General features: G+C 34.2%; 1 protein-coding gene across 7 annotated transcripts in view; it reads right to left on the bottom strand.

Moving 5' to 3' along the window:
* mical2b (microtubule associated monooxygenase, calponin and LIM domain containing 2b) overlaps positions 1–16,851 on the bottom strand; it is a 54,273-nt gene that overhangs the window by 11,474 nt on the left and 25,948 nt on the right. For 4 of the 7 annotated variants that reach the window (XM_042753711.1, XM_042753715.1, XM_042753714.1 and 1 more), the window contains exons 13-25: positions 16,349–16,548; positions 14,936–15,042; positions 14,783–14,848; positions 14,564–14,695; positions 13,099–13,206; positions 11,684–11,980; positions 11,447–11,551; positions 8,269–8,391; positions 8,010–8,102; positions 7,323–7,427; positions 6,292–6,478; positions 6,118–6,182; positions 4,536–4,614 (exon numbers count right to left, since the gene is read on the bottom strand). In XM_042753711.1, the coding sequence (XP_042609645.1) occupies positions 4,536–4,614; positions 6,118–6,182; positions 6,292–6,478; positions 7,323–7,427; positions 8,010–8,102; positions 8,269–8,391; positions 11,447–11,551; positions 11,684–11,980; positions 13,099–13,206; positions 14,564–14,695; positions 14,783–14,848; positions 14,936–15,042; positions 16,349–16,548 (1,667 nt within the window). Of the gene's footprint in view, positions 1–2,363; positions 2,612–4,535; positions 4,615–6,117; positions 6,183–6,291; positions 6,479–7,322; positions 7,428–8,009; positions 8,103–8,268; positions 8,392–11,446; positions 11,552–11,683; positions 11,981–13,098; positions 13,207–14,563; positions 14,696–14,782; positions 14,849–14,935; positions 15,043–16,348; positions 16,549–16,851 lie in introns of those variants that run through there. The other 3 variants (XM_042753718.1, XM_042753716.1, XM_042753717.1) reach the window with 3 other exon arrangements.

Below are 16,851 nucleotides of genomic sequence, written 5' to 3'. Positions count from 1 at the left end.
TACTTTGCTTTAATTACTGCCTCAATTCGGCGTGGCATGGAGGTGATCAGTTTGTGGCACTGCTGAGGTGGTATGGAAGCCTAGGTTTCTTTGACAGTGGCCTTCAGCTCATCTGCAGTGTTTGGTCTTTTTGTTTTCTTATTTTCCTCTTGACAATACCCCATAGATTCTCTCTGGGCTTCAGGTCTGGTGAGTTTGCTGGCCAGTCAAGCACACCAACACCATGGTCATTTAACCAACCCACACTGCTTTTGGCAGTGTGGGCAGGTGCCAAATCCTGCTGGAAAATTAAATCAGCATCTTCAAAAAGCTGGTCAGCAGAAGGAAGTGCTCCAAAATTTCTTGGTAAACAGTTGCAGTGACTTTGGTTTTCAAAAAACACAATGGACCAACACCAGCAGATGACATTGCACCCCAAATCATCACCCATCCTCCAGACTCTTGGTTTCCAAATGAAATACAAAACTTGCTCTCATCTGAAAAGAGGACTTTGGACCACTGGGCAACAGTCCAGTTCTTCTTCTCTTTAGCCCAGGTAAGACGCCTCTGACGTTGTCTGTGGTTCAGGAGTGGCTTAACAAGAGGAATACAACAACTGCAGCCCAAATTCCGTGACACAATCTGTGTGTGGTGGCTCTGATGCCTTGACCCCAGCCTCAGTCCATTCCTTGTGAAGTTCACTCAAATTCTTGAATCGGCCATTTTGCTTGACAATCCTCATAAGGCTGTAGTTCTTTCGGTTGGTTGGTGCATCTTTTTCTAACCTCCCACACTTTTTCCTTCCACTCAACTTTCTGTTAACATGCTTGGATACAGCACTCTGTGAACAGCCAGCTTCTTTGGCAATGAATGTTTGTGGCTTACCCTCCTTGTGAAGGGTGTCAATGATTGTCTTCTGGACAACTGTCAGATCAGCAGTCTTCCCCATGATTGTGTAGCCTAGTGAACCAAACTGAGAGACCATTTTGAAGGCTCAGGCAACCTTTGCAGGTGTTTTGAGTTGATTAGCTGATTGGCATGTCACCATATTCTAATTTGTTGAGATAGTGAATTGGTGGGGTTTTGTTAAATGTGAGAAATGCCAAAATCATCACAATTAAAAGAACCAAAGACTTACACTACTTCAGTCTGTGTGCATTGAATTTATTTAATACATGAGTCTCACAATTTGGGTTGAAATAAATGAATTTTTCCACGACATTCTAATTTATTGAGATGCACCTGTATGCTGTATACTGCAGACAATACTGCTTTACTATACTGAGTTCAAGACATAGCACAAAGTCTTCAAAGATGTTTCTAAAAGATTGTTTTTCATTCATTTTTAACCCTGTACATCTTGCACACATCCCCCCCCCCACCCCCATACACAAAAGAGGTAAATTAATTAAATGAAATATGGATTTGAATTAATTCAATTTAACCCTCATGTTCTTTTTGGGGTGTGAGAGACCCTAAGGCCATTTTAATAGCTTGATAAAAAGAAAAAGAAAAAAAAAAAATCCCCCCCCCCCCCACACACACACACACACACACACACACACATATATATACACACACACACATAGTGGGTAAAATACGTTATGAACATGTCACCATTTTTCTCAGTAAATATATTTCTAAAGGTGCTGCTGACATGAAATCCCATGGAACCTTCAAGATGTGAAGACTGTTTGTGTGGAAGAATGGGCCAAAATCAGACCTGAGCAATGCATACCACTAGTTTCTCCATACAGGAGGTGTCTTTGAAGCTGTCATTACCAACAAAGGCTTATGTACAAATTTACAAACTGTCAAAAATTTCAAAATCACAAGCACATCAACAAATATATAAACATAAAAAACATAAAAAAATGGTGACGTGTTCAATACTTATTTTACCCGCTGTATATAATTTATAATTGAAATTATTCTGTATCATTTGATTTCAAAATAGAAGGCAGTGCAATCACCTACAAAAAGCAGATAAAAGGACAGGATAGAAAAGACCCAAAAGAACCAAGTTAAGTTTGACCATAAAGGAATTCTGACAATTTAAAATGGGTCTGATGTATGTTCTAAAAATATTCATTAAAATGGTTTGTTGCAGTTCCAATGCTTTTTAAAAAAAGGGATGTAAAAATAAAAAGTGTGAAAATGTAAAAAAAAAAAAAAACACAAAACAAAAAAGGGGGAGGATTATGTTTGTGAATCTGGTTGTGATACATCTGTTACAGGGTTATTTTTTAGGCCTACACTTAATTGTGATAGTTGGGTTACATTTCTTATTAGCTTGGCAGTTTCATTGATAAATACAAATGCATCTTTGCTGAGGGTTACACAGGAAGCTCACTGAATCGGCAGACAAAAAGGCAGAAACAAACTTTTAGAGTTAAAAATGAATTTATTTTATGTGTACAGGGTTTAAATACTGTATAGGATAAATTAGGAGAAACAGTCTTTTATTGTGAAATATACAAAGAAATATTAAGCTAAAATTTACAAAAAGCAATCCTTAAAGGACTTGAGAAATTGTGCAAAACTAAGTCTTCTTATAGGACGACCTCAGTTTGTTTTTAGGAAAAGGAACAAGAGAGTGCTCTTACATGGGATTGGGGTAGTAAAGCAGCCTCTGCAACAGAGAGGACAAACATGGAGAGAAACAAGAAGGGAGGTTACTTTACGGGACGCCGTGTATTAGAAAAGTAGGTGCATTTAAAAAGCATGCAGGGATAGTCGAGTGTACAAGTGCACTTCTGTTAGTAAGCTAGCTCTGGTACAAAAACGCAATGCCGACTTCCGGTGAAGGACAGCGATGTTTGGGATATCTAATAAGAAATGATCATACATTAGACCTATGCTGCATTCACAATAGTGGGGTTAATATTATAGTTAAGGGAGCCAGTGCAAAGCGAAACAATCTGATCACCTGACCCATGCAGGCCAATCGCGTTCCTGCTCAACGGTTCAGCCAATCAGAGGTTGGAGCATTGGAAACTTGAAACAGACTATGAAAAAAGTATAAAATAATAAAATAAAAAAAGAAATTAAGAAATAAATAGAAAAAAAACAAAAAAATAAATTTCCAAAACTACAAAAATACAATTACACAACACGCAAAACACTTAAAAACTTGTAAAACTAAACAAACAGTGCAAGAACAACAAAAAATACACTTTTAAAGCTTTACACCACATATATAGTGGAATGTTTGCTTACTGTTTGATTAAACAATTGGAGGTACCCTATTCACTGTGATACTGAAGGACATTTCCTCCACTTTTACATTAGAAATCAATGCAGAATAGGATGCATTTGAGAAACAAAGACTATTTGCATTATATCACAAAGAAAAAAAAAAAACACAATTTTGGTTATAAGCTATATCTAGATTCCCCAAAAGGCTGTAAACTAAGAAAAAGTGAACATTTTAACAACAACAACAACAAAAAAGACAAAGTGTATCATATTTCCTCATTAACAAAGTCGTCAAAATGCATCTTAATACTGTTTGGCATTTCCATTGCACATTGAACAAGGGAAGATGCAAACCTTAACGTCGCAGTCACGTTAACCGTCAGTTTCAGGCAGTTAGGATAAAGCGGCACAACCCTTCTCAGTAAAGTGCTCTTAGTTTATCAGCTTTGGATCTTACATTTTCAATCAAAGGAATATTTACGAACACTGAATGTTTCTTAAACCCTGTAGGGCCATAGTTGTTCTTAAAGGGACAGTTCACCCAAAATGACAATTCTTTCATCATTTACTCATTTATCTCACATCATTTCAAACTTGTCTAACTTACTTTCATTTGCAGAACACAAAATAACATACTTTGATGAATGTTGATGATGTTTTTGCAATACACTGAAAGTCAATGGGGTCCAAAAAATAAAACAAACAAAATTTAACATTGGACCCCATTGACTTTCATTGTATGTACACACTTTTCATTAATTAAAATATCTTCTTTTGTGTTTCGTTGAAGTCAGTCAGTCATACAGGTTTGGAATGACATGACGATAAGTAAAAAAAAAAAAAAAAAAAAAAAAAAAAAAAAAGTATTTTTGGGGTGTACTGTCCCTTTAAGAAGATTAAAATTCAACTTCTCACTCAAATTACATAACTCTGTCAAATGTACTGAGAAATAACCAATATTATAAGCAATAAACTAAGGATTTCAGGGTAAGGGACTGACCCAGTCTACAGAGTTTAAGAAGCCCCTTCCCTCATCAGTCCAGCGGTACCGAGGACACTTTAAGGCAGCTGGAGCCCCCGGTAAGGCTCGACTGACTCCATCATGCTCACTGGGGAGGGAGCGATGGCCTCTCGGCTCATCTGGCCCGTCATCTCATGCAGCACATATATGAAGGGCACACCCAGACTCAGTAGCTCATAAAGGAATACATAGTCCTCCTGGCGCTCTCTGAGGTGTAGCCCTACGGCCCGGGCCGCCTTATACGTCCAGCGGGCAAGCTGGCGGGGCGTACCGAACAGTGTGCGGCCCACGTGCAGTGGCCAGTGCAGACGTTTCCTAATAAGGGAAATCAGGGTACCTGAGGACAGGCCGCGGAGGCCGTCGGTGGTCGTGTAATCAGAACTAGCGCTGGACGAGGGTCTCCCAGCTCCGTTGATCTGTAATAATGATGATGTAAATAAAACAGAAGAGGATGGTAACATTTACACTACACTGAAAGTTACTTCCAATGTACATTTCAAATGTGCATAGGATACGGCAAGTAGACCACACCAGACAGACATAATGTATTTATTAGTGATGATAATAATAATAATAATAATAATAATATTACTAATAACTAATAGTTATAAATAAAAATATGACTAATAACAACAACAACAACAATAACAACAACAACAACAAATATTACTAATAACTAATAATTATAAATAAAAATATGACTAATAATAATAATAATAATTAAAAAACAAATCTAGATTATTACTATAAATATTAAAAATATTTTGTTTTACTATTATTAGTTATAGGTATTACTATTATTATTATTATTATTATTATTATTATTATTATTAATAATAATAATAATAATAATAATAATAATACCTGACTGAATAATAAAAATGATTCTGAAAAGAATCTTCTGATTCTGATTATTCTGATTACAGAAATTCTGATTAACAAAATCTACATTATCTTGATTATTAATAATAGTTATAATTAAAACATACCACCACTACCACCGATAACTAGAATAACATCTCTACTAACTAATAATTATATACTGTTACAAATACTAAATAAAACAAATAAAAATTGCTTTTATAATTAAGTGTATAATAATAATGATTACTATTATTATTGTTATTACTATTATTAGTTATAGGTGTTAATAACAACAACAACAAATAATATTACTAATAACTAATAATTACAAATTAATGATAAATGAAGAAAACATGACAGAATTAGAATAATGAACAGATCTAGATTATCAAGATTATTACTACTATTATTATTATTAGTGTTATAACTGTTATTAGTTACAGGTACAAATAATAATAACAATAATAATACATGATGGAATAATAAAAATTATTCTGAAAAGTTATCATTATTATTAACAAAATAAATAAAAACTGTCTTGATTATTAATAATAACTATAATTAAAAACACAACAACACAACCTATAACTAATAATTATATTACTAATAATGATATACTACTATAAATAATAAAAATAGCTTTTATAATCACGTTTACAATAATAATTATTACTATTATTGTTTACTATTATTAGTTATAGGTATTAATAATAATAGTAATAATACATAACTGAATAATACAAATTATTCTGAAAAGTTATCATTATTATTATTATTATTATTATTATTATTATTATTATTATTATTATTATTATATTAATTATAATTATTAAAAACACACCACCTATAACTTATTATTGTCACCATGTCACTGTTTGGACTTTGTTTTCAGTTTGCTCTGTTTTGACACATCTACAATTTGTATGCATTGTTATTAAATTACAAACTATCGCAGCATTCTCCAGTCAAATATTTTTGTATAACTAATTGTAAATTGTATAACTAACTGATTTACTGGTTGACTACATCAGTTTAATAAAATGTATTAACATTACCTCTCCTCTTCGATGCCTACTGCTGATTTTTCTCTGAGAAAAGTGCAGCTTGCAGTAAAAAGTGCCTGCAAGAAAATAACAAGTAAATCATTTACTCCATTCAATACTACAAACTACATGTAGCAGTCTAATGAATAAAAATGCCATTATAAATGCAACCTCACGCTAACAAACCTTGGTTGGAGTCGAAGGCATGACCTCCCAGACGCAGCGTGCAGCCGCAGATGTTACAGCGGAAACACTCTCTGTGGAAGAAGTATCCCTCCGCACTGAGCCGCTCCATTATGTACACGCGCTTCTTACAGAAGTGACAGGTGTCGCTGCCGCCCAGACCCCGAGGAAACTCCTTCCGCATGCTGGTCTGAAACACAACATCATCCATTCAATAGAGGGAAGGGATAAAAGGGACCAAACTAACTTTTACTGTTACAACACTGTTCTAATACACTGCAATGAGATCAGACACACAGGTTATTCATGGATAAATATATAAATAAATTCAAAAACATTAAACTAAATAAATCATTATTCAATCAAACAATTTAATAATATAAAAATAAACTAAATAATTAAAAAAATTAAAACATTTTGTAGGTTACATGGCATGCTGAAGTATTTTGCCTTATTACTAGAACATTGATGAGCTGTTTTAATGAGAAAATTAGGGCAAAACCAGCTAGGAACCACAGTGAAATATTACAAATTTAAGTTAGCAGGTCACACAATATGAAAAGGGGACGATATTTAGTTAATCGGCCAATAAATCAATAAACCAATGAATCAATGCTTAAGCCAAAGCATGAAGCATTGTCCTGAAAAATAAGGCAAAAACTTGTGCTTTGATTAGCCAGATATAAGAATATACTGTATATGACCGCCCCAGATTCTGCACTTCTTCTGGCCTCTGTCTGTGGACAAAGACTCTCTTAACTACAGAAAATGTCACAAAGTTGTGGCCATCAGCAAAAGAACATACCGTTTTTGCACTTCTTTCCACTTTCTACAGATCACAAGATTTGAGGACACCAGTTTACAATAGAAAAAGACTGAGAAATAAAAGAAAACCTCTTGACGTTGGCCTACATCCTGAGGCTGTAACTTTGCAATACAGACTAAATCTTTGTTGGGAAAATAAAAAGACTTAAAACTTCAGAGGATTCTGTAGCTTCAAGAAACAACCTTGTCCCAGGACAGAAGCTGCTTACCAGCGAGAGGGTCAAAGGGTTGTTAGGTCTGTGATCGGTCTCGTATAAGATGGCCAGAGTAGCTGCTTTAACACCAATAGCAGAAGAAACCTTTCCCACTGTTCTCTGACAATCAGCAGTGAAGAAATGAAGGGGGGAAAGGAGAATAGAAAGAAGACAACGCAAATCAGGAAAAAGAAAAAAAATGTGGTAGATATTCAAACCATAGTGGAGAGTGATACAGATGTGAAAGTGTGAAAAAGCGAAGACTTTATGTATGTACAATATTTAAATGCATTCTTTTTTTCATAAAAGTTTTTTTTGTAAGAAACTATGCCCTATTTCTATCCCCATTTAATAGATTTCTATCTATGAATAAGGAATACTACTATATAAAAATATTTTTATTTCTTCTTGCTATAGGGACTTAAGAAAAAGCAACATTTCTTAAAGTGTTGTAATCTCTCAGCAAACTACTACATATAAACGATGATTGTGTTCTTTCATGCATTCAGTGTTTAACAAATGTGATGCTCCTTCAAAGGAAGAAGAAACGTGTGACAGTTTTTACACTGGCCCTAGTTAGAAACCAATTAATTTTATGAATTGTACAAAATATGAAGGAAAACATAACTGCTTTATCAATGGCAAAACATCAAGTGTTTATGACATGCAAGGTTAAGGTCAGTTTATTAGCAGCTTGAATACCTGTTTGGAGGGGTCAAGGCACTCTACACGTCTGATTTCAGAGCGATCTGTGTGTTTATCGTGCTTCAGCTGTGTTTCTGAATCTTCACTGCACTACAACCAATGGGAAAATGCCTTTCAATATGAATTATTCACAGATTCTGATCTATTCTGTAATGTGACTCAAACCACAGTCTGTGCAGATATAGTTCAGAGTGTCTATGTAGTCTAAAACAAGAGAGCTCCTCTAATTACTATTCATACAATCACAATGTTTTACCTGCTGGTGTTGGACTGAAGGAACAGGAGACAGACGACAGGAAAGAGAAGAGGATTCTGGGATAGTGTGAAATGAGAAGGCTTTAGAAGGAGAGGAGGAAACAGCAGCAGAGCTTTCATCTGCCTGTGAGGAGAGCAGGAAGATGTAGAAAAAACGAAACATTTAAAAAAAGAAATCACAATCCAAAGATCATACAGAAACTGAACACTAAGATGACAGAAATAAAATAATATTTAAAAAATAATAAATAACCACTACTACTAGTAATAAATGAATTATTATTATTATAGTAAAATAAAGCATTATTTTAAATATTTCTTGTTAAAATTAATAAATAAAATACTACTACTAACAATACATTGTATTGAGTAATATTATTTAATGTAGATGATACTAAAATATTAATATGTATTAAATAACTTTTATAATTAAAAACAAAATAAGTAGTATTTAGTTACAATAAATAAAACACTAATATAATATTAAACATGAATCAGTTATAATTATAAATATAATACAAACAAAATTAAAAAAACAATAGTTTTAAAATATAAAAATTAAAATAAAAAAAAAAAAAAAAAAAATAAAAAATTATATAAAAAAAAAATAAAAAAAAATAAAATTTAATAAAAATAATTATAAAAAAATATTGTAACATTTGTATGAATCAGTAATGAAATATTAATACAGTTTATATTAAATATTGTTATAAAGAAACTAAATTAGTACTACTACTAAACAATACAGTTATAATAATATTAGTGTTTTAATAATATTTAATAATATTCTAATTGAATAATTTTTAAAAATCAGTTATGAATATTATACATTAATCATATTGGTCAAAAACCGTGAGGATCTCAGTCTATATCTAGGAGAGAACGAAAAAGGAAAAGAAAGACAGAGAGACCAGAGGACTGCATTCAGCAAAGTGGCCAACCACATTGTGACTGTTATGCATTCCTGATTAGTTCTGCTGAAATGAAAGCGTGCTGACCAAACAAACTGTCCTGCGTTTCTCCTGCCTCAGTTGTTGCGTTCAATAATTATATAAGTCGGGATGAAAAAGAAAAGGTCACTGTAAATAAAGTATGGAGAAATACCACCAGATGCTGGCACATTTAAATCCTTTCAAGGGAAAATCCCTCATGAGGTCAAGTAAGGACAAAAACCAAAACGTAACACACAGCACTTGTTAAAACACACAAAACATGCTCATGCCTTTATCACCAGCAGTGGACTATTGTAATGGTCTCCTCACCGGCCTTCCCAAGAAGAATACAAGTCCCTTTCACAATGCACGTTGGTCCCGGAAAATTGTGGGAGTGCCTTCTCTGTGAACGCAAAACACGTCCCAGGATGGATTCCGGTATCGATCCCGGGTTGGGGAACTAGTAAAGCCTTTTTTTTTTTTTACACAGAAATTACGGATAATGTGTCCCGGGATCGTGTGATTGTGGTTCATTCACACTGCCACAGATATTCCACAATCATCTTTTTCTTCCATCACACCCACACAAAACACATCCCGTAAAGACATGTGACATTACGATGTGACGTGTAATGTGACGCATTCTGTTTCACTCAAGCTGGCAAACGATCACAACTTCAGAGCAGATCGTGAGGAACTACCTGATCTCTGCTTTCGTTGCAAACGTTGATCTGCCTTCAAAACACCCGGTAAAAGAGTTGCACGGTAACGTGGGTCGTCACTACGACACACCCATTATGTAAGTGGTTCTGGATTTTGTTCACACAGAGCTCGTTCCCCAACTTGGGATCGATCATGGAATCAATCCCGGGACGTGTTTGCATTTACAAAGAAGGCACTCCGGCAATTTTCCAGCAATCTTCCGGGACCATCATGCAGTGTGAAAGGGGTTTAACATCAACGTTCAGTGTGAATTTAACATTGCCCGGGTTCAGTACCGGAACAAGCTCCTGTGTGAACAAAAGGAACCAATGCTGTAACAGGAAATAGGCAACTGCGTCCTGGAGGGCGTCTTCAGAGTTTAGCGCCGAACCTAATTAAACACACCTGAACAAGGCAATCAGCCAGAACCAAGATAGTAAGGGGTGTAAAACTCTGGAGAGGATAGTGGCCCTCCATACCGGAGTTGCCTATCGCCTGCTGGTATGCTCTGAAGTTATAGTGATGACGCATGTTATTGTGCGACCCTTTATCGGGTGTTTTGAAGGCAGATCAATGTTTGCAACAAAAAAATATGTGCAAAGTGTAATGAAGCAGAGATCAGGTAGTTCCTCACTATCTGCTCTGAAGTTGTGATCGTTCGCCAGCTTAAGTGAAACAGAATGCGTCACATTACACATCACATCGTAATGTCACGTGTCTTTATGGGATGTGTGTGAAGGTGTGAACGCACACACAGATTCTGGAAAACCCCTGGCAGTGTGAATGAACCACAATCAAACGAGCCCCTGACAAATCCCTGGACACATTATCCGTGTACTTTCCAGAATTTCTGTGTGAAAGAGGCTCTGGACAACTGCAGCTCATGCAGAACGCTGCTGCCAGGATTCTGACTAGAAGCAGAAAATCTGAGATCACACCAGTCCTCAGGTCCTTACACTGGCTTCCAGTCATATTTAGGATTGATTTTAAAGTACTTTTACTCGTTTATAAATCACTCAATAGATATGCTCACTAAATATAAACCTAACAGACCACTCTGATCATTAGGATCAAGTCAGTTAGAAATACTAAGGGTTCACACAAAATGAAAGGAATCTGCTTTTAGTTATTATGCCACCCGCAAACCAGCTTCCAGAAGAGCCACATGTTAAAACATGCCACATTTAAATGCAGACTCAAAACTCATCTGTTTAGCTGTGCATTTATTGAATGAGCACTGGTTGATTTCCAAGCACTGTATTTTATGTATGATCATTTTCAATTTTTAATGGTTTTAAATTCATTTAAAATAAATTTTCAAAATTTTTAAATTCCTTATTTTATTGTTGTGATTATTTTTTTTATGATTATTTGACTCTTTTATGTAACGCACTTTGAATTAACATTGTGTATGAAATGTGCTATGTAAATAAACATGCCTTGCCTAAACCGGCCAATGAAGTTTTGTGAGCACACAGTAAGCAGGGATATACCATCATGCGTAAGTATTACTGATGCAATCCAGTCATAAGTTTTGTTTTTCACCTGAGGTTTAGGTGGTTTGCCAGTGAACAGGGAGCTCAGTTGCTGAGCTCGCTCTTTAATGCTCTTTTTGTTGAACTGTCTAGTAATTTCAGACTGCACTTTTCTCTGCAAAGTATTCAAAGGCAAAAGACACGGAAAGCATTAAATGAAAGGAAGGAAGTAAAACCATGACTGTCTGTAGCAATAATAGGTAGGCAGAAATGTAATAGGTTTGGACTGATGCATCACACCATTCACCTGACAGACTTCCTCTTCCAGCTTCTGCAGGCACTGCAGCATGCCGCCCAGGGCTGAATCTGAGGGGTCTGCCGGCTGGAGCACTTTGAAGGGAATGTGAGGAGATCTGGGACGAGACTCACTGATTTGATAACTTGAGGGAATTCCAGTGAGCTGGAGAGTGTGGTGAACACTAGTGGTTTTATAGTTGGACTGGATCTCTGTGTGACTGTGACTGGACTGGATTTCTATACAGCGGTCAGAATGATGAGTCTCATTCTGCGTGTGAGATTCCAGCAGTCTTAGATAAGGAGAAGGCTGAAAGGACACAGGTGACAATTTGTCAAAGCTGAAGCTAGATTCACTCAAAAATTAAAGGGATGAATGTTGGTGCCATATTGGTTATCAGATTTTTTTAAAAACAATTATTGTATTGGTAGATATTGGATATTTTAATAGTTCATGCTAATTTTCTTTATTTTTACATGTAGATCATATAGTACTAACTAACCTACCGTGAATCTTAAAAAAAAAAAACTGATTTCACTGTTAAATAAAATCTTTAGCACAATCTTAAAATAAATATCTATCCACACTTTTCATTATAATTGTGGTGTCTACATTCACTTGTAGAATCAACTTAAGTGTTTTTAAAATTGTTAAAAAATTTTTTTTGAAAATTAAAATTGTTTTTATATTTGAATTATTTAAAAATATTTTAATTTGAATTATTTTATTACATTTTATTGAGTTTTAATTAAAGAGTTTTGAATTTCCTAAATTGAATTATTTATTTAAAAATATAATATTTCATATATATATATATAAAAATTAAATATCAGCCATATAATGAAAATAATTATCGGCACAGGTGCATATATCAATGCTTCCCTAAAATTCATGAGTTTAAAGTCAAAAAGTCAAGAATGGTTTAAATTAAAAATAATTTAATAACACTGTTAAATATGATCTTTAGCAAATTACAACAAAAAAAAAAGTTGTTAACTCTGAAGTCAATGTTGTGCTACCTATCTTTTTAAAATTCCTTTTATAAATAATCTTAATAGTCTATAAAAAAAAGTCTTTAAAAAAAGTCTAAATTCAAACTTTAAATGACTGTTCTAAAAATAACATACCACAAAAATGACATTTAATATGATTTACACAAGTTGTGTTGTGTTCCTGGATCAGCATCCAGTGTTGTTTCTGGAACATCAATGAATGACAGAATGCAGAAAACACATACGGAATAATTGATTGATAGGAATGTTATTCTAGGAAATGTCGATCTAGTGACATGGTCTGCTCGTGTAAATCACATTGTGTTGTGGATGTGCGTCAGGTTTGCAGTGGACACACATAATGAAATCAATACACTGCTGCATGGGGTTGTGGGTTATGTGGAATGACAGATCTTTCCCGCTGGCGGAGCATACCTGCCATTTTGGTTTGGGTGGAGGGGGTGAGGGCTGGCTCTTAGGTTTGGCAAAGCGCAGGTTTTCCGTCATGTCCAGAGATACGGGTTTGTCAGCCTCAGATTCAGACTAGTTTTGTTAACATTGCACCCGGGTAGATAGATAGAGATAGAAGATGCAGAAAGAAACAGGACGGAAAGGAAGAGAAAATCAGAGGGAAGCTAGAAAAGCCAGAAAAGAAAGGTAAATGTAAGAGAAGAGCAACTGAACGAAACCATATTAAATGCTTAAGACCACAGACTGGCTTATGTTCAACAACTCGACTTCACTGCACAGAAAGTTCATTAGCTGTTCGTAGTCAGTTATGAAGTATTAACACTCCATGAGTGACCTACATCCTTTAAGCTTATAATTGAGCAGCCAGACCATTTAATGACCGCTGCTAATCTCAAAAAAGGAAAGCCGGCTGCAGAAAAACAGCAGGACGACTGTGAAAATCACAATTACACTGCATTAAGGGATTACAACTAGAGACAAAACAATTATTCTTCTGAATTCAAATTTTTCTGTAAATAATATACCCATACTTTTTGAAAATCTGTATCAAATCTATCAAATGTAATATAGAAACAGTAGAAGTTTTATTTGTTTTTGTTGGCTGGTTTTTGTAGTGAGTTTTAGGCTAATCCTAGTTTTCTAAAATTGACTAACAAAACATTTGTCATTTTAAGTGTTACAGATTAGTCATTGGTAACACATTACTATAATGTCAATAACTCAACATTATTTAACACACTGCATTTTAATAACTTTTTTAAAGTTGTAATATTATTATGATTTATTTAATCTATAAATATGCAAGTGTTATTCAAGTAAGCTCATAATAAATTAATATATGGTAATATATATCTGAATTCTATAATTATGATTTACATACATACATACTGTAACATTAGTCTAGAATATAAAATGCTGTAAAAGTAATGAAAATTGTACTTAATGAATTATATCTACGACTTTTTCTACCAACAGCTCACAAAAAAAAAAAAAAAAAAGAAATACCAAATTCACAGCATTACTCTTATATTTTCTTCTGTGACAAACAAAGGTCAAGTTTTGAAATGCACCATTATGCATCCAAATCGAAATATTCCACATCTGATGAAGCAGAAGATTTACTTTTGCTGCACAAAGACAGGTATTCATATGGGATTACAGGCACGGTTCAGGAGCCGGATTAGATCAGAGATCCCTGCTGCTCGTTCTACTGACTCCAGAGTATCAGTGCCACATGAGCAGTTTACAGTCTCCGTTTCTGAAATACTAAAACAGCCAACTACAGCACAAATGAAGAGTCCACAAAGAGGCTCGATATACTTCCTGTTATCATTTTAGCAGTTAAGGAGATCTTAAGGATCATAGATGAAGTAATGTCTCCTGATGGACACTGGCTGCTTTAAAGAAGAAAAGAGAAGCGGAGCCGTACCTGTCTGCGCACACCACAGCTTGGCGCATTCTCCTCAAACCTGGCCAGCAGCTGAGTTGCCATGGAGCGCACCTTATTTTCCTTCTGCTCCTCTCTCTCACCTACAGGGGGCGCACTCTGATTGGACATTAGCTGGGGGAAGAAACAGACCAATTAGCACATGCAAAGCAATAAACTGTGGGTGTTTAGAAAGAAGACATACAGGACAAGCTAACATACCTCCTCCAGATGACTGCTGGCCTTCTTCCTCTTTTTGTTGTCATTGTCTTCCAACTTTTTATCAACCTTGGGATACAGAAGTGGTAGTGTTTTACACTTTATTAGATGTTGGCTCAGTTTACATTAGTTAAGTGAACAGGACAAAAATGCTACCTTTGGGATTCTCTTTCGAGGCAGAGCATGATTTAGTGAGTGGTAAAGAGAGTTTGTGGTCTTTGATGAATAGTCTTCATTATTTGCATCAGTCTCTTTGGGTACACCTGCAAACACGACCCAAAATTCTGGTTTAGTTACATACTCTGGTGTATGTTAATGCAAATGAACCGGAAATGCTACACCTGTTTTAGCAGGACAATATTAAAATTAACATTAAAAATTACAATAAATAAAAAAATAAATTAAAGAAAATAAAAATATAAATAAAAAAATATACATACAAAAAAATAATACATAATACACACATACATACACATATACATACATATACATATATATATATATATATATATATATATATATATATATATATATATATATATATGTATATATATATATATATATATATATATATATATATATATATATATATATATATATATATATATATATTGTATAATAGATAGTATATATATAGTATATATATTATATATATATTATATATATATATATATACACACACAATTCATTGATAATTGAACATTAATAATATAATATTATAATAGTTATAATATAATAGTTATAATAGTTACAATATTGATAGTTATAATGTAATATAATAAATTAATATAACAACAATAATACTATAATAGTGGTAGAAACAATTGTATATAAAAAATAATATTCATAATTAACTTTTACATAAACTGTTTTTAGTTCTAAAATCTAAAAATCTTAGCAATATTAAGATTGCATGCACTAATAAAAAAAACACTTTGTCAACAGCAAAATATTATGGTCAGGTCTACATATTAAATTATATTAATAAACCATTAAAAAAAAATTATGCTGCAGCTTAAGTGCTTTTAAAAGGTAATGTAACAATATTATTTTTTTAATTTCTTGTAAGTTGGAGAACGCTCGAAGCGAGAAAACACATGCAGAGCAGATGGACAAATGCACACTATCAGCAATGACACACAGCCCCACAATCTGTCAGCTACATCTGCATGCCAACATTTTTAAAATGCCTTACTCTGAGTCATGCAGCACTATCCAGACCATTATATTCCTCAACACAACAGCCTAATAAACCATCTAATAAACAACATATAATAATTTCTACAAAAAAATGAATAATTTAATAACCACCAATGAACAACAAGCTCAACTGATCAACTGATCAAAAACAGACTTTAAATGGTGGCACTGGAGATCTTCCCACACTTAATTTGGAATAAAGTATATTTAAGAAGAGTTTTGTTTTTGGTTTGTTTTAAATCCAGGCTTCATTTGAAGGCACATAAGTACATTTATGAAATAAATATTTATTTCAGAATTCAGAATTATACTAGACTTTCACACTTCATTTGGGTTTTTATTGAGGTTCTACAGTATGGAAAGCTCTACCTGTAACGGATTGAGGTGAGTTGTGGAACATCTCGTAAAATTTTGAGAGGTAGAGCACCATGATGAGCTTGTCTGGCCCTCGTTCGCCATTCATTTCCTTTCCTGTGGTGACCGGCTGGATGCCAAACTCCCGCTCTGCCACGTCAAACGCCAACTGGTTGTTTTTAGCGCAGTCTGCCTCGTTCAGGGAGTCAAAATCACTGGACAGATCAAGAAAAAAAAAAAAAAAAAAAAAAAAAAAAAAAAAAAAAAAAATCACAGAAGTGAGATACATAAGCAAATCAAATGAGAGAAAACAGGGAAAAAACCTTATCAGGTCTGAATGCCATTCCATTGCACTGAGAACCTGTGTTCTCGCAATCTGTATCCTTTATCATTCATAATACATAACAAAAACCCTAAAACCACAACCACAGAACGGTGTGATGATTGGACAAGCTGATTTATGATGAATCGCATCTCGCTGACACATTTTCTTTTACATCCACAAGGAACGGCAAGAT

The sequence above is a fragment of the Cyprinus carpio genome, chromosome B25 (genome assembly GCF_018340385.1).
Source record: "Cyprinus carpio isolate SPL01 chromosome B25, ASM1834038v1, whole genome shotgun sequence".
NCBI lineage: Eukaryota > Metazoa > Chordata > Actinopteri > Cypriniformes > Cyprinidae > Cyprinus > Cyprinus carpio.
Note: the sequence above shows the minus strand (reverse complement) of the source record. Positions and strands in the feature narration are given on the sequence as shown.